The sequence below is a fragment of the Salmo salar genome, chromosome 19, assembly GCF_965601325.2.
Source record: "Salmo salar chromosome 19, fSalSal1, whole genome shotgun sequence".
In the NCBI taxonomy this organism is placed as follows: domain Eukaryota; kingdom Metazoa; phylum Chordata; class Actinopteri; order Salmoniformes; family Salmonidae; genus Salmo; species Salmo salar.
In genome coordinates, this window is record NC_138309.1 from 70,194,226 (window position 1) to 70,218,374 (window position 24,149).

Below are 24,149 nucleotides of genomic sequence, written 5' to 3' on the forward strand. Positions count from 1 at the left end.
TCAACCTATCCAAAATTCATCCTTTCCTCCTCCTTTCTTGAAGTAATCACTCATCAGCATGACTGGACAATCATGTTAGATCAGTGATCACCTCAAGGAAAGATGCATTTGGAACTATTCGAACAGGGCTGCCTTTTGTCTCTGTTGCCCTGCTGTTGTGGTTCTGGTTGAACTGGATAGGTTAAAGCTAGGCTGTCAGGTGGCAACACCAAGCTATTACCATATTACTTACACTAGTATTGATTTGAATTCTAGAGGATGATTAACCCTTTCACACGTACCATCACACGGGGTGTGATCGTTCTACAGTGGTCCCTGAAGCGTACGATCACACCCCGTGTGATTAGAACACTAATTTAGAATGCTCATTTAGAACGGCCAGTTTCGAATGACGCAACAATCAACATTTGAGCTGGCCACACTTTTTTCAGAAACTATTTACACAAACAGTCCTTACGTAAACTATACCATGAATTAGCTAATAGCAATTACTATGTACAATTATTGAAAGTAATCCGACAATTAGTTTCAGCGCGCAGCTGGCCACACTTTTTTCATAAACTATTTACACAAACACAGTCCTTACAAAGTTATGTCCAGAATGTGAGCAGTTTATTTTTGGATGCAATGTTCAGATATTCACAGAAGTATCTATAGCATAACACAATCATCCTAACCGGAAAAATGTAGGCTACATTTGTCCTAGCGCTGAGGAAAGATTGACGCAACACAAGCGGTCATATTTTCTAACTCTCGGCTGACATAAACTACACTATGAATTAGCTAATAGCAATTACTATTTACAATTAATCACATCACGGGTTTGCTCACCGTTGATCAAAATAATTGAGTAAAACACTTTCTAGAAATCGAAAGTAATCCGACGATTAGTTTCAGCGCGCAGCCATGCATTTTTTTCCTCACAGAAACCGAAGATAATAACAGACAAGATGAGTTCGGTCTGTTTATAGTATGCACGTTGAAGGGGTGTGTCTACTGTCGTTCACATCCCACCATTCATTTCCAGAAGTCCTCAAAAAATGAGTGAACTCTTACTCACCTCATTTTGTTATAACATCTTTGGTCAGACGATTACGTGAAACCCAGAATGCATTGTATGTCAACAAACATGGCTCCATACACATAGCTGGAATTAGCTTAGCTCATCATAATCAGTATAACCTTCAAATAAGTATTTTACACACATAATATGTGCCCATTACAATCTATGCAAGAATCGGAATGCATGATTTGTCACCTAGAATTGAAAACATGTGAATAAAACAGTAAATACACAAATAATTACCACACAAAACATTTTCTGATGGTGATTTATTGATACAAGTGACGCATGCCGGCAGTCAATCACGTACCCTCTCACTCTGAGCCATTCAGTGTTGTTGTTTATGTATGTAGCTAGTGAGCTAAGCTGTAGCATTAGCAATGTCTTTCAAAAGGAGACAACTCACAAATGTGGAAATTCTGGAGATTTTTTAAAATTCTGACAATGAGTCTGAAAGTCAGGAATCAGATTCTGACAGTGACAGTGAGGAGCTGCCCCCCAACCTTGTAGCCATTGAGAACCCTGAATCTGAGGTTCCCTTGTCCACTGACGAAGTACCAGGTCCCTTTGAAGATGCTGGTGGTGATGGAGGCAGACCGACAGTGGATGAAGTACAAGAGTTCTGTGGTAGCTGGAAGGCCGCCAGCCATTTCACCCCTCCTGGCCCTGCTGTTTGCTTTGACGAGTCCCAGTCTGGAGTGCAACGCCCCTTGCCATTTCCAACTGAGGCAGAGTGCTTCAAGTTGTTTCTGACAGAGGAGCTCGTGGGAAACATAGTACAGGAGACCAATCGCTATGCCTTGGAGCTACAGGAGAAGAGAGTGCCAGGAGTGAGGGGGAAACTCGCTAAATGGGTGACAACCACAATTAGTGAAATGTATACCTTCCTGGTGACAGTCCTCCTCATGGGGATAGTAAAGAAGAAACTAAAAGAAGAACTCCCTAAGAGACTACTGGAGCACAGATCCTATGTTTGCAACTCCCTTCTTTGCCACCCTCTTTTCCCAAGACCGCTTCCTAATTCTGCTGCGATGCCTGCATTTCGTCAACAATGCTACTGCCATCCTAAGTGACCCGTTATACAAAATAAGAATTGTTCTTATCAGCCTGACATCAGCATTTGGTCGGGTCTTTGTGCCATACAAGGACCTATGCATTGATGAGTCCCTGATGTTATGGAAAGGTAGGCTGGCGTTCCGTCAATATATTCTCTCCAAAAGGCACAGGTTTGGGGTCAAGTTCTTTGTCATGTGCGACGTGAAGACAGGATATGTCCTGGATATTATAGTGTACACAGGGTCTACCACTGACATCAAACATTATGAGGGGCTTGGGGTGTCTGGGTCCGTGGTGATGACCATGCTGGCTCCTCATCTCGGCAAGGGACACACTTTGTACGTGGACAATTGGTACAGCAGTCCCACACTCTTCCAGCATCTGCTCTCCAACAGCACAGGGGCCTGTGGCACAGTCAGGTCGAACAGGAAGGGGATGCCGGCATTCGGATGCAGGAAGATGCAGAGAGGGGAGGTGGAGTTCCAGGAGAACGGTCAACAGCTGGCAGTAAAGTGGCATGACAAAAGAGACGTCCATGTCCTCTCCACTGTCCATACAGCAACCATGTCGGCCACAGGGAAGGTGGACCACCTGACGGGAGAGAGAAAGATAAAACCAGATTGTGTGCTAGACTATAACCTCAAAATGGGGGCCGTGGATAAGGCGGACATGATAAACAGCTTTGTGGAATGCACTCGGAAAACGACCAAGTGGTATAAGAAGATATTTTTCCAGCTGATCGACACTGCTGTCCTCAACTGCAGCATAGTTCACCGCCAACTAACAGGTGAGATGATTACTGAACAAGGTATTTTTGTAATTGGATGTACAGTTCACATACAAATCCATTATGCAATTACAATGACAATATCTCACCAACCTACCCACTGCCTCATCATCCTCTAACTTTCCTCATCCTCCCCACTCCCTCATAGGTAAAGTAATTACCTACCAAAAATACAGAGAGAACCTCATGAGAGAGCTGTTGGAGGAGCACCACACCCCTCGGCGCCCCTCCACTGGGGGTCGCCCTGCTTTAGACAATCCCCTACGCCTCACTGCACGGCATTTTCCCTGCAAAGTCCCTCAAACTGCTGCTCAAGGTAGTCGCACACGGAGGCACTGCAAAGTCTGCCTGTCTGGCGCCAGGAGAAGTAAGCAGAGGAAGATGACAAAATACATGTGTTTAGCTTGTGATACACCTCTATGTATTTCACCATGCTTTGAGGAGTATCACATGCTCAAGCATTATTGAGCACATCTGCAGCAATAAGTGACTGACTGACCTGACAGGTGACTTGACAGGTGACCTGCCATGATACTATGCCTTTAGAGGTGGGGGTGGAAATGCAGTTCTTGTTCAGTCACTGCATGAATATTAAATATGGGTTATGCATATTCAATTTTTTGTCCTCTAGTAAAACAAGTTGTTGTTGAACCAACTACCAATACTTCAATAAAATAGACGACTATTACATATTGGCCTATGTGTTTTCTTGCTGTGTTTCCATCCAGTAAAACTGTTAAGGAGAGAACGTTAGCATACAAAAGCTGTCCTCAATCTTCAGCTCGAAAGATGTCCAGTTATGATATTGGCAAATACTGTTTGTGGTTTCTGAAAGTACAGAATAAAGAGGAATTATTAATTAGAATACAATATAAGGATATAGCAATAAAACAATATTACAAATAACATAATAAACACAGCTATAAAAATAGTTTATTGCATTGACAAAATCACAGATTTGAGTTATAACAGTAAGAAACTAACTTTTGAGCTCCACAAGGGGGCAAGGCAGGGCAGAACAGAGCCATGCTGAATAGACCAAATAAACAAACCATGGTCATATGTTTTATTTTATTTAACTAGGCAAGTCATTTAACAGCAAATTATTATTTACCTATGATGGCCTACACCGGCCAAACTCGGACAACGCTGGGCCAATTGTGCGCTGCCCTATGGGACTCCCAATCACAGCCAGTTGTGATACAGCCTGGATTTGAACCAGGGTGTCTGTAGTGATGCCTCTAGCACTGAGATGCAGTGCCTTTGAGCGCTGCGCCACTAGGGAGTCATAAGGCCATGTAGCTTCAAAATACAACACAAGCTAATACTTCTCCGACGCAACTAGCATTGTTTTACCGAGCTAATAGAAGAATGTAGCTAGCTACCTAAGCACGATTGAATATAACACCATGAAGGTGGGCCTCCCTGTGGCTCAATTGGTAGAGCATGGTGTTTGCAATGGTGTTTGCAACGCCAGGGTTGTGGGTTCGATTCCCACAGGGGGCCAGTACGGAAGAAAAAAAAAACGTATGAAATGTATTCATTCACTACTGTAAGTCGCTCTGGATAAGAGTGTCTGCTAAATGACTAAAATGTAAAGTTATAAAATGAGTAACGTCCCCTCGCTTATAAGAAGTATACATTATTCTCGCTACAGCATACGGAAACTATTATAACGTAATAAGGCACTTACTTAGAAACGCAGCATGGATTTGAACCAGGGAGTCTGTAGTGACGTCTCTAGCACCGTGCTGTGCCTTTGACCCCGTGCTGTGCCTTTGACCGCTGCGCCACTAGGGAGTCATAAGGACATGTAGCTTCAAAATACAACACAAGATAATACTTCTCTGACGCAATTAGCATTGTTTTACAGAGCTGATAGAAAAATGTAGCTAGCTACCTAAGCACGATTGAATATAACATAAAGGTTATAAAATGAGTAACGTTACCTCACGTGTCCGCGGTTATAAAGAATATACACAAATCTATTATGCTCCATACATACAGTACGCTACAATAGAAACGACATACATAAACTATTACAACGTAATAATGCACTTACTTTGATAGAAACGCACACATTTCCAAAGTTATTATTAGTAACGAAAACAATGAGGGCAACAGATGGAAAATGTGAACACGTGTGCAGATCCTGTTCTGACGGGAGATTAGCAAATGTCTGCAGACTTGAACTGCACAAACAATTGGAAAGTGCTTGGGGAATTTTGTCCGGGTCAGAAATGTCCCAAAAATTAAATTGTCCGCAAAAGTAAAAATGACTATTTTTATGTGAATGAATGAGGAGGCGGAACACACCTAAATTCAAACTGTTCTTAGAAAATAAAAACTTGTTAGAAAATCATTTGAAATTGAAGTTGAAACAGCCTATAAATAAAAACAGTCTGCGTGCTTTGGTTTGAGGGCAGCGTGGATTAAATGCACTGTTACGTAACAATCACATTCTGGAATGGAGAGAACATTCTAACATCACGTGCACAAAAAAACTCACGCTGTGGCAACCGTCAGAGATATTTGGAACTCACGCGTGAAAGGGTTAATCTTGTGTTACCACAAGGGTTCTGTATACTTCTGGCCCTTCTTTGGACACTGTGTTAACTAACCTCCAGACAAGCTTCAATGCCATACAACTCTCCTTCCGTGGCCTCCAATTGCTCTTAAATGCAAGTAAAACTAAATGCATGCTCTTCAACCGATCGCTGCCCGCACCTACCCACCCATCCAGCATCACTACTCTGGACGGTTCTGACTTAGAATATGTGGACAACTGCAAATACCTAGGTGTCTGGTTAGACTGTAAACTCTCCTTCCAGACTCACATTAAGCATCTCCAATCCAAAATTAAATCTAGAATCGGCTTCCTATTTCACAACAAAGCATCCTTCACTCACGCTGCCAAACATACCCTGGTAAAACTGACTATCCTACCGATCCTTGACTTCGGCGATGTCATTTACAAAATAGCCTCCAACACTTTACTCAGCAAATTGGATACAGTGCCATCCGTTTTGTCACCAAAGCCCCATATACTACCCACCACTGCTACCTGTATGCTCTCGTTGGCTGGCCCTCGCTTCATATTCGTCGCCAAACCCTCTGGCTCCAGGTCATCTATAAGTCTTTGCTAGGTAAAGCCCCGCCTTATCTCAGCTCACTGGTCACCATAGCAGCACCCACCCGTAGCAGGCGCTCCAGCAGGTATATTTCACTGGTCACCCCCAAAGCCAATTTGACTTTTGGCTGCCTTTCCTTCCAGTTCTCTGCTGCCAATGACTGGAACGAATTGCAAAAATCACTGAAGCTGGAGACTCAAATCTCCCTCACTAACTTTAAGCACCAGCTGTCAGAGCAGCTCACAGATCACTGCACCTGTACATAGCCCATCTGTAAAGAGCCCATCCAACTACCTCATCCCCATACTGTTTTTTATTTATTTTTGCTCCTTTGCACCCCAGTATCCCTACTTGTACATTCATCTTCTGCACATCTATCACTCCAGTGTTTAATTGCTAAAATGTAATTATTTTGTCACTATGGCCTATTTATGGCCTTACCTCCCTTATCTTACCTCATTTGCACACGCTGTATATATACTTTTTCTATTGTGTTATTGACTGTATGTTTGTTCATTCCATGTGTAACTCTGTGTTGTTGTTTGTGTCGCACTGCTTTGCATTATCTTGGCCAGGTCACAGTTGTAAATGAGAACTTGTTCTCAACTAGCCTACCCGGGTAAATAAAGGTGAAATAAAATAAATCAATAAAAAGTTCCCCCCCCCCAAAAATGTATTAAAATAAAATATAGTAACTTAATTTTATTTTTTTTAATCTATGGCATTATAACCATTCAATGCTGTTATTATAGTCTATGACCTCTGACATCACCTAATTGTGTGCTGAAATGCCTAGAGTAGCTATTGCAGTTTCAGGTTGACATCGTGAGAGTGCACTATGCCATCCTGTGGTGATAGTAAAGCACTGCATGCATGATAATACGATTTTACAACTATGGCATCTGTTGGACCTCAGCCATGGCATAGTCTAGTTCTTCTGCCAAGTGTAGGAGAGCATGCCGGGCTAGCCATTACATGTCACATCATGTCTTTTCAATGAGCTTATCAAAATGTAAATTCAAGCACACAGAGTTGAAAAGGTAATCTTAGACGATTCATTCTTTAAGTGCAGTGACACACAATAACAAAATGCATTGCGCTAAAAACGTTGTTATTCTTAACATTATGTTTCTCTTATCTGTGTAGGAACCCTGTAATACACTAGTGCTTTCTTAGTTTACCTGCCAGAAATAGTAATGTATAGCTAACAGAAACCTTTGAGAAATTTCAAGCTGTTACTCAGTTGTTTTTGTTGGAAGTTGTAATAATTTCTGAACGTCTGTCTGTCAGGCAGTGGAAGCATTGACATCCCCGTCCTGTGCATGCTGATATCAGGAGAGACAACCATGCTGGAGGTACAATCACATGACTTAATTTCTTATAGTCTGAGTAGTTTTATTTACAAACCCTTTTTGATCATCAATCTATTAGTTGCTCATTGCTCTCTGTGTATATTGCAATGCTTGAATATCACCCTCCCTTCTCTCTCCCCCACTTCCCTCCTCCATCCTCCCTCCCCTCTTCCCTCTCTCTCCTTCCCAGCGGTTGGATCTCTCTCTGAGGAACTCCATGCCCTGGCTGGTGCTGGCGGGGTCGGGTGGTGTGGCCGACCTCGTCAGTGACGTCCTGGAGAGCCTATCGTCTGCGCCCCCTGTCCTGTCCTCCACCGAGGGGGAGGGGGAAGCGGGACCTACTGTGGACCTTAAAGACAGAGTGGCCGAGAGGGTTAGGAAGCACTTTCCGTCTGAAACGGAGATGGACAAACTGGTAGAACGGGTAAGAGCAGGGGAGAATGTGGGGCAGTCTTTTGCTGCAAAGGGTAATTTTCTCAGCTAAGCATTGTCTTTCACGGCTTCCTCTCTTCATCTCCTTTCCCTCATTACCACAAACAGGTGAAAGGATTGGATAGGTTTTCAACATAATTATTTCAATTGACATTGAAAAGCCTGACCACAATAAAGACCCTCTCAAATATTGCCCTTGAACAGTGTTTGCCAAACTGGTCATCATACTATTTTCACCTACACCTCAGCATCTCTCCTCCTATCCCATGTTCACAGGTTCTGAGCATCTACCTGAACAGGGATCTGATCACTGTCTACCACGGAGAGCAGGAGGGACCAGATGACTTTGACACGGTCTTGCTCAAAGCCTTGGTTGGAGGTATGATACACCCTATAACCCCTGTTTCGCGAATGCAAGCATTGCATGAGTGGAATAATTTGACTTCAGCCCATATGTATCCACAGTTCACACCGCTGATCCATACTGTATAAGCTGATGCAGGACATAATTCCAAATCAAATCAAATGTTATTTGTCACATGCGCCGAATATAACAGGTGTAGACCTTACAGCGAAATGCTTCCAAGCCCTTAACCAACAATCCAGTTTCAAGAAAAATACAAAAAAAGTAAGAAATAAAAGAAACAAATGATTAAAGCGCAGCAGTAAAATAACAATAGCGAGGCTATATACAGGGGGTACCGGTACAGAGTCATTGTGCGGAGGCACCGGTTAGTCGAGGTAATTGAGGTAATATGTACATGTAGGTAGAATTATTAAGGTGACTATGCATAGATAATAACAGAGAGTAGCAGCAGCGTAAAGGGGGGGGGGGGCATTGCAAATAGTCTGGGAAGCCATTTGATTAGACGTTTAGGAGTCTTATAACCTCGGGTTAGAAGCTGTTTAGAAGCCTCTTGGACCTAGACTTGGCGCTCCGGTACCGCTGGCCGTGCAGTAGCAGAGAGGTCAGTGTATGACTAGGGTGACTGGAGTCTTTGACAATTTTTAGAGCCTTCCTCTGACACCGCCTGGTATAGAGGTCCGGGATGGCAGGAAGCTTGGCCCCGGTGATGTACTGGGCCATACGCACTACCCTCTGTAGTGCCTTGCGGCCGGAAGCCAAGCAGTTGCCATACCAGGCAGTGATGCATCCCATCAGGATGCTCTTGATGGTGCAGCTGTAGAACCTGTTGAGGATCTGAGGACCCATAACAAATCTTTTCAGTCTCCTGGTGTTGTCGTGCCCTCTTCATAGGTGTTGTCGTGTCCTCTTCACGACTGTCTTGGTGTGCTTGGACCATGTTAGTTTGTTGGTGATGTGGACACCAAGGAACTTGAAGCTCTCAACCTGCTCTACTACAGCCCGTCGATGAGAATGGGGGCGTGCTCGGACCTCCTTTTCCTATAGTCCACAATCATCTCCTTTGTCTTGATCACGTTGAGGGAGAGGTTGTTGTCCTTGCACCACATGGTCAGGTCTCTGACCTGCTCACTATAGGCTGTCTTGTCGGCGATCAGGCCTCCCACTGTTGTGTCATCGGCAAACTTAATGATGGTGTTGGAGTCGTGCCTGCCTGTGCAGTTATGAGTGAACAGGGTGTACAGGAGGGGACTGAGCACGCACCCCTGAGGGGCCCCCATGTTGAGGATCAGCGTGGCGGATGTGTTGTTACCTACCCTTACCACCTGGGGGCGGCCTGTTAGGAAGTCCAGGATCCAGTTGCAGAGGGAGGTGTTTAGTCCCAGGGTCCGTAGCTTAGTGATGAGCTTTGAGGGCACTATGGTGTTGAACGCTGAGCTGTAGTCAATGAATAATATTGTCACATAGGTGTTCCTTTTGTCCAGGTGTGAAAGGGCAGTGTGGAGTGCAATAGAGATTGCATCATCAGTGGATCTGTTGGGGCGGTATGCAAATTTGAGTGGGTCTAGGGTTTCTGGGATAATGGTGTTGTGATCCATGACCAGCCTTTCAATGCACTTCATGGCTACAGACGTGAGTGCTACGGGTTGGTAGTCATTTAGGCAGGTTACGTTAGTGTTCTTGGGCACAAGGACTATGGTGGTCTGCTTGAAACATGTTGGTTTTACAGACTTGGACAGGGAGAGGTTGAAAATGTCAGTGAAGACACTTGCCAGTTAGTCAGCGCATGCTCGGAGTACATGTTCTGGTAGTCCGTCTGGCCGTGAGGCCTTGTGAATGTTGACCTTTTTAAAGAACTTACTCATATCGGCTGTGGAGAGATCGTGATCACGCAGTTGTCCGGAACCAGTCCTCTATTTGTATATATTTTTTTCTTTCAAACATTTTATTTAGCCTTTTCCATAAAGACACAACCAAAAAGACCACAAAGCAATGAACATGTACAAAATGCATAAAAACAAAAAGACGGAGACAAATACACAGTCCCCTCCCCGATTTCATTACGGGGGACAAAAAAAACAGCAATGTCCATGTCTTCAGAGAGTAAAACAAGCTAGAATAGGCGAATGAGAAAATAATGTCTCTGCATTTTACAGGGATCTTTTTGACAATTGTTCTTCCATGATAAAGATGTATATCCCTTTCCCACCCCTCTCCCTATTCCCCTCACCACCCAAACAAATTATTAGAAGTATTGAATTCCAATGGTACAAATAGCAACACCCAGATGCTTGGTGGGTTATGCGTTGTCAATCCCTTTCAATAGCATATTTGCACACTCATCTCCTATAAACCGAACTACAGGGCTCCAGATACAGTGCCTTTGGAAAGTACTCAGGCCCCTTGACTTTTTCCAAAAATGTTTACGTTACACCCTTATTCTAAAATTGATTAAATAAATAAAAATCCTCAGCGATCTACACACAATACCCCATAATGACAAAGCGAAAACAGGTTTTTCTATTTTTTTTTGCAAATGTATAATTTATATTTTATTTTCACAAGTATTCAGAACCTTTGCTATGAGACTGAAAATTGAACTAATGTGCATCCTGTTTCCATTGATCATTTTACATTTACATTTCATCCTTGAGATGTTTCTACAACTTCATTGGAGTCCACCTGTGGTAAATTCAATTGATTGGACATGATTTGGAAAGACTCACAAGTGTCTATATAAGGTCCCACAGTTGACAGTGCATGTCAGAGCAACAACCAAGCCATGAGGTCGAAGGAATTGCCCGTTGAGCTCCGAGACAGGATTGTGTTGAGGCACAGATCTGGGGGGAAAAATATCTGCAGCATTGAAGGTCCCCAAAAAGACAGTGGCCTCCATCATTCTTAAATGGAAGAAGTTTGTAACCACCAAGACTCTTCCTAGAGCTGACTGCCCGGGGGAGAAGGTGACCAAGAACCCGATGGTCATTCTGACAGACCTCTAGAGTTCCTCTGTGGGGATGGGAGAAACTTCCAGAAGGACAACCAAATCTGCAGCACTCACCAATCAGACCTTTATGGTAGAGTGGCCAGACGGAAGCCACTCCTCAGTAAAAGGCACACGACAGCCCGCTTGGAGTTTGCCAAAAGGCACCTAAAGACTCTCAGACATTTACATTTACATTTTAGTCATTTAGCAGACGCTCTTATCCAGAGCGACTTACAAATTGGTGCATTCACCTATAATATCCAGTGGAACAACCACTTTACAATAGTGCATCTAAATCTTTTAAGGGGGGGGTTAGAAGGATTACTTTATCCTATCCCAGGTATTCCTTGAAGAGGTGGGGTTTCAGGTGTCTCCGGAAGGTGGTGATTGACTCCGCTGTCCTGGCGTCGTGAGGGAGCTTGTTCCACCATTGGGGTGCCAGAGCAGCGAACAGTTTTGACTGGGCTGAGCGGGAACTGTGCTTCCTCAGAGGTAGGGAGGCGAGCAGGCCAGAGGTGGATGAACGGAGTGCCCTTGTTTGGGTGTAGGGCCTGATCAGAGCCTGAAGGTACGGAGGTGCCGTTCCCCTCACAGCTCCGTAGGCAAGCACCATGGTCTTGTAGCGGATGCGAGCTTCGACTGGAAGCCAGTGGAGAGAGCGGAGGAGCGGGGTGACGTGAGAGAACTTGGGAAGGTTGAACACCAGACGGGCTGCGGCGTTCTGGATGAGTTGTAGGGGTTTAATGGCACAGGCAGGGAGCCCAGCCAACAGCGAGTTGCAGTAATCCAGACGGGAGATGACAAGTGCCTGGATTAGGACCTGCGCCGCTTCCTGTGTGAGGCAGGGTCGTACTCTGCGAATGTTGTAGAGCATGAACCTACAGGATCGGGTCACCGCCTTGATGTTGGTGGAGAACGACAGGGTGTTGTCCAGGGTCACGCCAAGGCTCTTAGCACTCTGGGAGGAGGACACAAGGGAGTTGTCAACCGTGATGGCGAGATCATGGAACGGGCAGTCCTTCCCCGGGAGGAAGAGCAGCTCCGTCTTGCCGAGGTTCAGCTTGAGGTGGTGATCCGTCATCCACACTGATATGTCTGCCAGACATGCAGAGATGCGATTCGCCACCTGGTTGTCAGAAGGGGGAAAGGAGAAGATTAATTGTGTGTCATCTGCATAGCAATGATATGAGAGACCATGTGAGGATATGACAGAGCCAAGTGACTTGGTGTATAGCGAGAATAGGAGTGGGCCAAGAACAGAGCCCTGGGGGACACCAGTGGTGAGAGCACGTGGTGCGGAGACAGATTCTCGCCACGCCACCTGGTAGGAGCAACCTGTCAGGTAGGACGCAATCCAAGCGTGCGCGGTGCCGGAGATGCCCAGCTCGGAGAGGGTGGAGAGGAGGATCTGATGGTTCACGGTATCAAAGGCAGCAGATAGGTCTAGAAGGATGAGAGCAGAGGAGAGAGAGTTAGCTTTAGCAGTGCGGAGAGCCTCCGTGACACAGAGAAGAGCAGTCTCAGTTGAATGCCCAGTCTTGAAACCTGACTGATTAGGATCAAGAAGGTCATTCTGAGAGAGATAGCAAGAGAGCTGGCCAAGCACGGCGCGTTCAAGAGTTTTGGAGAGAAAGGAAAGAAGGGATACTGGCCTGTAGTTGTTGACATCGGAGGGATCGAGTGTAGGTTTTTTCAGAAGGGGTGCAACTCTCGCTCTCTTGAAGACGGAAGGGACGTAGCCAGCGGTCAAGGATGCGTTGATGAGCGAGGTGAGGTAGGGGAGAAGGTCTCCGGAAATGGTCTGGAGAAGAGAGGAGGGGATAGGGTCAAGTGGGCAGGTTGTTGGGCGGCCGGCCGTCACAAGACGCGAGAGTTCATCTGGAGAGAGAGGGGAGAAAGAGGTCAAAGCACAGGGTAGGGCAGTGTGAGCAGGACCAGCAGTGTCGTTTGACTTAGCAAACGAGGATCGGATGTCGTCAACCTTCTTTTCAAAATGGTTGACGAAGTCATCCGCAGAGAGGGAGGAGGGGGGGGGGAGGGGGAGGAGGATTAAGGAGGGAGGAGAAGGTAGCAAAGAGCTTCCTAGGGTTAGAGGCAGATGCTTGGAGTTTAGAGTGGTAGAAAGTGGCTTTAGCAGCAGAGACAGAAGAGGAAAATGTAGAGAGGAGGGAGTGAAAGGATGCCAGGTCCGCAGGGAGGCGAGTTTTCCTCCATTTCCGCTCGGCTGCCCGGAGCCCTGTTCTGTGAGCTCGCAGTGAGTCGTCGAGCCACGGAGCAGGAGGGGAGGACCGAGCCGGCCTGGAGGATAGGGGACAGAGGAAATCAAAGGATGCAGAGAGGGAGGAGAGGAGGGTTGAGGAGGCAGAATCAGGAGATAGGTTGGAGAAGGTTTGAGCAGAGGGAAGAGATGATAGGATGGAGGAGGAGAGAGTAGCGGGAGAGAGAGAGCGAAGGTTGGGACGGCGCAATACCATCCGAGTAGGGGGAGAGTGAGAAGTGTTGGATGAGAGCGAGAGGGAAAAGGATACAAGGTAGTGGTCAGAGACTTGGAGGGGAGTTGCAATGAGATTAGTGGAAGAACAGCATCTAGTAAAGATGAGGTCAAGCGTATTGCCTGCCTTGTGAGTAGGGGGGGAAGGTGAGAGGGTGAGGTCGAAAGAGGAGAGGAGTGGAAAGAAGGAGGCAGAGAGGAATGAGTCGAAGGTAGACGTGGGGAGGTTAAAGTCACCCAGAACTGTGAGAGGTGAGCCATCCTCAGGCCATGAGAAACAAGATGTTCTGGTCTGATGAAACCAGGAATGAACTCTTTGGCCTGAATGCCAAGCATCACATCTGGATTAAATCTGTCACCATCACTACGGTGAAGCATGGTGGTGGCAGCATCATGCTGTTGGGATGCTTTTCAGTGGTAGGGACTGGGAGACTAGTCAGGATCGAGGGAAATATGAACGGAGCAAAGTACAGAGAGATCCTTGATGAAAACTTGCTCCAGAGCGCTCAGGACCTCAGACTGGGACGAAGATTCACCTTCCAACAGAACAACGACCCTAAGCACACAGCCAAGACAACGCAGGAGTGGCATTGGGACAAGTCTCTGAATGTCCTTGAGTGGCCCAGCCAGATTCCGGACTTGAACCTGATCGAACATCTGTGGAGAGACCTGAAAATAACTGTGTCGCAACGCTCCCCATCCAACCTGACAGAGCTTGAGAGGATCTGCAGAGAAGAACGGGAGAAACTCCCCAGATACAGGTGTGCCAAGCATGTAGCGTCGTACAGTACCCAAGAAGACTCAGTGCCATGCTTCAACAATGTACTGAGTAAAGGATCTGAATACTTATGTAAATGTGATATTTACGTTTTTAATTTGTAATGAATTTGAAAGGAAAATCTGTTTTTGCTTTGTCATTATGGGGTATTGTGTTTAGATTGGTGAGGAACAAAAATAATTCAATCAATTTTAGAATAAGGCTGGAACGAAACAAAATGTGGAAAAAGTCAAGGGGTCTGAATACTTTCCGAAGTCACTTTATATATTTTTTTATAACTAGATGCAGTACAACTGAAGGCGAAGGAGTTAGAAATGCTGTTCACTGCGAATCTGGTCCTGTACTGTAGTTGGCACGCACCATGTGCTCTTTTGAAAGGATGGGCCCCTATCTCTCAAAGGTCCTATGATCCATGTGTACAGGGGTGGTCAGCCAGTCACAGGGACGACAGCCCAACTTGGGATGGGGGGAGGTTTTAACGGGTGGAATATTGGAGGACAATTAGAGGTTTACTTAGTTGCAGCTACAGTATGCTTAACAGTGCAAATATCATGGTACTTCATAACCTTTTCACGTGTGAGTTTCAAATATCTCACATTTCGATTCTTGCATAGATTTTGATGGACACGTGTGTAAAATACTTTTTTGAAGGTTGTACTGATTATGATGATGAATGCTAAGGTAATTGACAGTTATGTGTGGCGCATATTTGTTGACATCATGCAATGCATTCAGGTTGTCATGGAAACATCTGTTAGACCAAAGATGTTATAACAAAACGCGATGAAGGGATGGTTCACTCGTCTTTCCAGTAAGCTTCCGGAAGTGAATGAAGGTAGACCACACCCCGTACAACATGCATACTGCAAACAGTATCAACTTTTATTATTTTTGGTTGACACAAAAAAGTGTTTTATTCAATTATTTTGATCACTGGTGAGGTCACCCGTGATGTGATGAATTGTAAATAGTCATTTTTATTTGCCGATTAATATTATGTTTCTGCCAGCCGAGAGTTAACTGTGTTAGGTCACTCTTGGCTCCTTTAGCGCTATGACTAATGTAGCCTAAATTTCCCGGTTTGGATGAGAATTGTGTTATGCTGTTGCTACTTCTCTGAGTGTCTGAACTTTGCATCCAGAAATAATTGAGGACATAATGTTGTAAACACTGTATTTGTGCAAAATGTTTCTCTGAAGAAACTGTGACCAGCTCAACCGCTGACTGTTATATCAATCGTAGCTGGACGTTCTAAGTGTTCTAATCACACCGTACACTGCACGGACCACTGTAGATTGATCACACCCGTGTGTTCATACATGTCAAAGGTTTAATGGTAGGTTTACAAATATATAGTAACAGTCAAATGTTTGGACACACCTACTCAAAGGTTTTTCTTTATTGTTCACCCATGACTGTGTGGCCATGCACGCCTCCAACTCAATCATCAAGTTTTCAGACGACACTACAGTGATAGGCTTGATTACCAATAACGACGAGACGGTCTACAGGAAGGAGGTGAGGGCCCTCGGAGTGTGGTGTCAGGAAAATAACCTCTCACTCAATGTCAACAAAACAAAGGAGATGATTGTGGACTTCAGGAAACAGCAGAGGGTGCACCCCCCTATCCACATTGACGGGACAGTAGTGGAGAAGGTGGAAAGTTTTAAGTTCCTCGGCGTACACATCACGGACAAACTGAAATGGTCCACCCACACAGACAGCGTGGTGAAGAAGGCACATCAGCTGCTGCCAACATACTGACTCAATCTCTAGCCACTTTAATAATTAAAAATTGGATGTAATAAATGTATCACTAGCGACTTTAAACTTGTTGTGAAATTGTTAGATTACTTGTTAAATATTACTGCATGGTCGGAACTAGAAGCACAAGCATTTCGCTACACTCGCATTAACATCTGCTAACCATGTGTATGTGACAAATCAAATATAATTGGATTTTTATTTAATTGTAGAATAATAGTGAAGACATCAACATTATGATATAACACATATGGAATCATGTAGTAACAACAAATAAAAATATATGCTGCTCCAAAAAATAAAGGGAACACTTAAACAACACATCCTAGATCTGAATGAAAGAAATAATCTTATTAAATACTTTTTTCTTTACATAGTTGAATGTGCTGACAACAAAATCACACAAAAATAATCAATGGAAATCCAATTTATCAACCCATGGAGGTCTGGATTTGGAGTCACACTCAAAATTAAAGTGGAAAACCACTACAGGCTGATCCAACTTTGATGTAATGTCCTTAAAACAAGTCAAAATGAGGCTCAGTAGTGTGTGTGGCCTCCACGTGCCTGTATGACCTCCTTACAACGCCTGGGCATGCTCCTGATGAGGTGGCGGATGGTCTCCTGAGGGATCTCCTCCCAGACCTGGACTAAAGCATCCGCCAACTCCTGGACAGTCTGTGGTACAACGTGGCGTTGGTGGATGGAGCGAGACATGATGTCCCAGATGTGCTCAATTGGATTCAGGTCTGGGGAATGGGCGGGCCAGTCCATAGCATCAATGCCTTCCTCTTGCAGGAACTGCTGACACACTCCAGCCACATGAGGTCTAGCATTGTCTTGCATTCGGAGGAACCCAGGGCCAACCGCACCAGCATAGCGTCTCACAAGGGGTCAGAGGATCTCATCTCGGTACCTAATGGCAGTCAGGCTACCTCTGGCGAGCACATGGAGGGCTGTGCGGCCCCCCAAAGAAATGCCACCCCACACCATGACTGACCCACCGCCAAACCGGTCATGCTGGAGGATGTTGCGGGCAGCAGAATGTTCTCCACGGCGTCTCCAGACTCTGTCACGTCTGTCACGTGCTCAGTGTGAACCTGCTTTCATCTGTGAAGAGCACAGGGCGCCAGTGGCGAATTTGCCAATCTTGGTGTTCTCTGGCAAATGCCAAACGTCCTGCACGGTGTTGGGCTGTAAGCACAACGCCCACCTGTGGACGTCGGGCCCTCATACCACCCTCATGGAGTCTGTTTCTGACCGTTTGAGCAGACACATGCACATTTGTGGCCTGCTGGAGGTCCTTTTGCAGGGCTCTGGCAGTGCTTCTCCTGCTCCTCCTTGCACAAAGGCGGAGGTAGCGGTCCTGCTGCTGGGTTGTTGCCCTCCTACGGCCTCCTCCACGTCTCCTGATGTACTGGCCTGTCTCCTGGTAGCGCCTCCATGCTCTGGACACTACGCTGACAGATTCAGCAAACCTTCTTGCCACAGCTCGCATTGATGTGCCATCCTGGATGAGCTGCACTACCTGAGCCACTTGTGTGGGTTGTAGACTCCGTCTCATGCTACCACTAGAGTGAAAGCACCGCCAGCATTCAAAAGTGACCAAAACATCAGCTTGGAAGCATAGGAACTGAGAAGTGGTCCGTGGTCCCCACCTGCAGAACCACTCCTTTATTGGGGGTGTCTTGCTAATTGCCTATAATTTCCACCTGTTGTCTATTCCATTTGCACAACAGCATGTGAAATTTATTGTCAATCAGTGTTGCTTCCTAAGTGGACAGTTTGATTTCACAGAAGTGTGATTGACTTGGAGTTACATTGTGTTGTTTAAGTGTTCCCTTTATTTTTTTGAGCAGTGTATTTTACATTTGAGATTCTTCAAAGTAGCCACCCGTTGCCTTGATGACAGTTTGCACACTCTTTGGCATTCTCTCAACCAGCTTCAGTCACCTGTAACGCATTTCAATTAACAGGTGTGCCTTGTTAATTTGTGGAATTTATTTCCTTAATGCGTTTGAGCCAATCAGTTGTGTTGTGACAAGATAGGGGTGGTATAGAGAAGATTTTGTAAAAGACCAAGTCCATATAAATGCCTGGAATATTTCAATTTTGGGGAATCTCTTATAAAATGGGTTAAAGTTATGTATAGTAACCCTAGGTGTGAAATAGTAAATAATGGCTACATCTTAGAAAGTTTTAAACTGTCAAGAGGAGTAAAACAAGGTTTTCCACTATCGGCATATCTATTTATTATGGCCATCGAAATGTTAGCTGTTACATTTAGAAATCCGTGGCTTTTATGCTGATGATTCATGTTTTCTTTTAAAACCACCATTAAAATCCCTCCACAGCCTCACAAAGGATCTAGATACTTTTTCTAGCCCCTCTGGATTAAAACCAAATCATGATAAGTGTACTGTATTACGTATTAGATCACTAAAAAATTATACTTTTACATTACTGTGTAGTTTACCAATAAAATGGTCTGACGGGGATGTGGACATACTCGGTACACATATCTCGAAAGAAAGAAATGATCTCACTCCAATACATTTTTATAGAAAGTTAACAAAAATAGATAAGATCTTGTTACCATGGAAAGGAAAATACCTGTCTATTTGTGGAAAAATCACCCTGATTTAACTCTTTAGTCATATCACAGTTTACCTATTTGCTTATAGTTTTGCCTACACCTAGTGACCTGCTTTTTAAATTATATGAACAAAAAATATTCCATTTTATTTGGAATGGCAAGCCAGACAAAATTAAAAGGGCCTATTTATACAACGAATATGAATTCGGAGGGCAAAAATGATTAAATATTAAAGCATTAGACCTCTCACTAAAGGCATCAGTCATACAAAAGTTATACTTAAATCCGAAATGGTTCTCTAGCAAATGAATAAGAATGTCTCACCCCAAGTTCAAGAATGGCTTTTTCCCCTTTTATTCAGATTACAACTGCTCACTTTCGGTTATTTAAAAACAAAATAATTTCCAAAATATCGTAATTTTTTAAACAAGCCTTAGAAAGTTGGTTGCAATTTCAACTTAATCCACCTGAAAAGACAATAAATAATACAACAAATATTGTGGTTAAACTCCAATATACTAATTGAAAAGGTATAATTTTTGTAAATGATATCATAAATAGTGCTGGTGGAGTTATGTCACACATGCAGCTAACACAGACATATGGAAATTACAACCAACTAATTGCAGCATAACCACAAAAATGGAAGAGGCAAGTGGAAGGTGGAAAAAGTAAGGAATTTGTCTGTCGGCCCTGCAATAAAGACCAAAAATGGTTGAAGAAAATGGTGATAATTGAAAATGTATACACTACCGTTCAAAAGTTTGGGGTCACTTAGAATTGTCTTTATTTTTTTTAAGAAAAGCACATTTTTTGGTCCATTTAAAATAACATCAAATTGATCAGAAATACACTTTAGACATTGTTAATGTTGAAAATGACTATTGTAGCTGGAAACGGCAGATTTTTTATGGAATATCTACATAGGCGTACAGAGGCCCATTATCAGCAACCATCACTCCTTTGTTCCAATGGCATGTTGTGTTAGCTAATCCAAGTTTATAATTTGAAAAGGCTAATTGATAATTTGGAAACCCTTTTTGCAATTATGTTAGCACAGCTGAAAACTGTTGTTCTGATTAAAGAAGCAATAAAACTGACCTTCTTTAGACTAGTTGAGTATCTGGAGCATCACCATTTGTGGGTTCGATTACAGGCTCAAAATGGCCAGAAACAAATAACTTTCTTCTGAAACTTGTCAGTCTATTCTTGTTCTGTAAGTCGCTCTGGGTAAGAGCGTCTGCTAAATGACGTAAATGTAAATGTAAATGTTAGAATAAGGCTGTAACGTAACAAAATGTGGAAAAAGTCAAGGGGTCTGAATACTTTCCGAATGCACTGTACATGTTTTGTGATATCAAAAAAAAAGAACTATAATGAGAGGGAAATGCTACAATAGCCTACTATCAATAAGATCCATTCTGCTTGTGGGTCCTACTACAAATGATGGGATAGGCCTATCGGTGAAAAAAATTGCCTAAAGAAAGGGGTGGCGGGTGTCACGTGAACTCCCTCTCCGGCCTCTAGGTCACCAAGCTGCTCATTTATGGCGCACACCTGTCACTAGCGTTACGGGCACTCCATCACCTTGATTACTTGCCCTTATATGTCACTCCCTTTAGTTTCTTCCCCAGTCGTCATTGTTTCTGTTGCATGTCGGTGCGCTGTTTGTGTTTCTTGTTTTGTTTATTTATAAAATGTATTCACTCCCGACTCGCAGCGTACATCGTTACAGTGGGTCAATACTTTCATAATGCTCTCAATGAAAGGAGAAACGCATATCTGCATTTTAATCAAATGAGCATATATCATGTTATAAAAAAAGGTAAGGACCTTTAAATTACTGTTGGTTGGGCAAATTACTTATGATACATGCCTGTTTAGTAGGCTAAGTATAATTCATGGTTGGATTTGGTTAGGGTGTAGCCTACAAGGCTTCACCATAGGCCCAACAATCAGTCCAAGATTTAAATGAGTAAATAACATACAGTTTGTCTATGAATCCTATCATATTGTGATTATCTGTAATCACATTTTTGGTTGGCTCTTTTAATCTGCTAGGTAAATTAACTAGAAGAGCCTATCTAAATACCGTATCGTACCCACAAGCGAACCTTGTCCATCCTCCCGTGTCGTCTTGTCATTAGCGGCAAGAATGGTCTTTACTTGCTGTGCAGAGTTGGTTTGATGGAGTTGTTGTAATAGGCCTCTCCGTCTTGGTGGTTCAGAAAGGTTTTGGTAGCTCCTTGGGAGGTGATGATCAGTCTGGCAGGGTGAATTAGCCCGTGCTGGATCTCTGCCTCACGTAGGTGCACCCTGATATTGTTGTCAACGCTCTCTTTCTGGTCATATCAGCAGTCATGTTGGGAAAGATCTTTGCCTTCATCCCACAAAAGTTAATATCTCCTTTCCTCCTTGACAACTGTAAGATTGCGTGTTTGACCTGACTACGCTGCATCCTCACGATCATCACGCGCGGTCAGCATGCCAAGATGGTTTCGATCCAATTCGATGTGTGTTCTCCACTGCTGGTTCACTGGAAAGTTCCTCAGCCTGGAACAGTTCTGTCAAGAATGCTGTCATGTAAGCCTTTGGATTTCCCTGTTCAATGCCGTTATCAAATCCTGTGAAACGAAGATTACATTTACGACTGCATTTCCAAAAACTTCAAACTTGTCACAAAGTTTGGTGTTTTCCTCAAGGAGAGAAGTGTGGGATTCTTCAAGTTCAGTTACCCTGCCATCCACTTTAGATATGGCTTCTTCAACTATGTCTGTCTTCCCGTTTCATTCAGCAACTGATGTCCTAATTGTTTCCAAACTTCGTTGGAGCTTGTTGTCTATTGCTGTGCCTATCTCTATATGTATGATAGAACAGATGGGGATAGGGCGTTCGGATTCATTCAACTCATTTTCTCTCACTGCAGCTTGCGAACCCGATTCGGTGCCCACCATTGCGCCGACAGTGCAGTTTCTCAATTTTCTCAGTTATCTTTTGAGCTTTCCGTGCTCACTCCATGCGACCGGAACAGGAAGTGATCTCTATTTGTATTTGAACTGTCATGACTTTCTCTCCTTGGTTAGGATCTAAGGCACAAGATTAGCTCGGCAAAGGGCTGACAGCAGTGTAGGCTGGTGACTTGAAAAATTGAGGAGGATGGAAGACCAATGGTATAGGCGTGGACCAAACGACAAAACGCATTTGAAAAATAATCAAAGACAAATGATTTTAACCTAAACGTTTAATAAAGACATTTCTAGAAAAATATTATGGGGAAGGGAATGAGAAGGCTACAGTGTTGGGAATGGCAGCAGTGATTGAATGAGGGTATTAGGCATGAGTAGAGGTGTTCAGAGGCTTGACTTCCATGCAGTACAGGGGTGGAGGGGTTCAGAGGCTTCAGTGCCAAAAAAGTTTCATCATGGATGGATGGTGCTGTAGAAGAGCCCAACTCCTCCACTAAGGGCAGGACAGGATTTGGCTGGGAAGACAAAAAAACAATAAGACACAGTTAGACAAAAGAGCTAAGAATGAGTTAGTCCAAGCAAGGAGTAAAATCACACTTGTGTGATAATATGATTGTGTTTGTGTATGGGATTGACTCTACATAGTAGAACATGTATAGGGGTACTCACAGTGCTTGGAGAGGAAACATTCAATGTGCCAGTGGATAAAAGGGCATATGGGGAATAACAGACAGCAGAGGACCAGGGGGCTGTTTAGTTCTTCAGAGGGCACGGGGCTGTTTAGTTCTTCAGAGGGCACGGGGCTGTTTAGTTCTTCAGGGGGCACGGGGCTGTTTAGTTCTTCAGAGGGCCATGGAGCATGTGGGAATTACTGTTGCAAACCAATTGTTCATGAAATCAATTCAATACTAAATTGGTAACATAATTTCATGAAAAATTAAACTAATTGAAACCTTATTATAATGGGGAAAACATGTTAAAGCCTTACTTTAAAGTTTAAGTCCATTCTTCTCGTAGTCGGCAAGCTGGTCAATGGCCTCATACCAGTAAGGATCTTTCTGCAGTGATTTAAGAATTCTCCTCTCTATGGATAACATTACAAGGTTCTTCAGTGTCTCTTGTCCCATAGTGCTCCGAGAGTAGCAGCCTCTTGAGGCAGGAGAAGCTTCGCTCCACCCCAGCTGATGTTTCCCCCATAGTAGCAACTAGGCACCTGAGCCTGCACAGCTCAGGCATCGCTTCATCAAGTCCACTGCTCTTATAGTGCAGGATTGTGTCACACAGCTTTGCAATGTTCCCTTGAATCTCCTCATCACAGTACAACACCCGTTTTCAGTCTTTCCTGATAAAAACAAATGGCCATAGGTCTGCAATAGGCTTGTCAGAGCATCATCTGGGAATTTTCTCTTGAATTAATCAAATTTACTACCATGTAACAACTCCAGGAATCGCATGCGGTTCAGGCTTTTGTACCTCTGTGCTATGTGAATTATAAGTGAAATAATCTGTCTGTAAACAATTGTTGGAAAAATTACTTGTGTCATGCACAAAGTCGATGTCCTAACTAACTTGCCAAAGCTATAGTTTGTTAACAAGACATTTGTGGTTGAAAAACACGTTTAAACCTGTTAGGGCTAGGGGGCAGTATTGACACGGCTGGATAAAAAACATACCCGATACTTATTACATATGGATAGAAAACACCCTAAATTTTCTAAAACTGTTTGAATGGTGTCTGTGAGTATAACAGAACTCAAATGGCAGGTCAAAACCTGAGAGATTCCTTTACAGGAAGTGGCCTGTCTGACCATTTCTTGAACTTCTTTTCCATCTCTATCATTTACTAAGGATCTCTGCTCTAACGTGACACTTCCCACGTCGTCCATAGGCGCTCAGAGCCCGGGAAAAAACAGAATGTCGTCATTCCAGCCCCAGGCTGAAACACATTATCGCCTTTCTCAAGTGGCCGATCAAGGGACACTGGGCTTATGCGCGTGACCCGACCGCCCCCGCCTTTGGGATTTTTTCCTCTGTTTGCCGAAAAGGAGATTCCCTGTCGGAATATTATCGCTTTTCTACGAGAAAAATGGCGTAAAAATTGATTTTAAACAGCGGTTGACATGCTTCGAAGTACGGTAATGGAATATTTAGAATTTTATTGTCACGAATTGCGCCATGCGCGCGACACTTCTTTACTATTTCGGATAGTGTCTGGAACGCACGAACAAAACGCCGCTATTCGGATATAACGATGGATTATTTTGGACCAAACCAACATTTGTTATTGAAGTAGCAGTCCTGGGTGTGCATTCTGACGAAGACAACAAAAGGTAATCAAACTTTTATAATAGTAAATATGATTATGGTGAGTGCTAAACTTGCC

General features: G+C 44.0%; 1 protein-coding gene and 1 long non-coding RNA gene across 10 annotated transcripts in view; one reads left to right on the top strand and one right to left on the bottom strand.

Moving 5' to 3' along the window:
* The window catches only part of LOC106579418 (transient receptor potential cation channel subfamily M member 4), a 119,407-nt gene that overhangs the window by 23,710 nt on the left and 71,548 nt on the right, over nt 1-24,149 (top strand). For all 5 annotated transcript variants that reach the window (XR_006760774.2, XM_014159313.3, XM_014159312.3 and 2 more), the window contains exons 7-9: nt 7,328-7,392; nt 7,580-7,813; nt 8,098-8,200. Coding sequence is in view for 4 of the 5 variants with exons in the window: in XM_014159313.3 (XP_014014788.3) it covers nt 7,328-7,392; nt 7,580-7,813; nt 8,098-8,200 (402 nt within the window). In the remaining variant the exon portion in view is untranslated. The remainder of the gene's footprint in view (nt 1-7,327; nt 7,393-7,579; nt 7,814-8,097; nt 8,201-24,149) is intronic.
* On the bottom strand, nt 1,318-5,303 carry LOC106579420 (uncharacterized). 5 transcript variants are annotated; one of them, XR_014381691.1, is made up of 5 exons: nt 4,969-5,283; nt 4,600-4,699; nt 3,596-3,734; nt 3,072-3,486; nt 1,318-2,710 (listed from the first exon to the last, which is right to left on the bottom strand). It is a non-coding gene; the product is annotated as an uncharacterized LOC106579420 (long non-coding RNA). The 5 variants fall into 5 exon arrangements; XR_014381688.1 differs by having other exon boundaries at nt 3,072-4,184; nt 4,969-5,303; XR_014381687.1 differs by having other exon boundaries at nt 3,072-3,734; nt 4,969-5,279.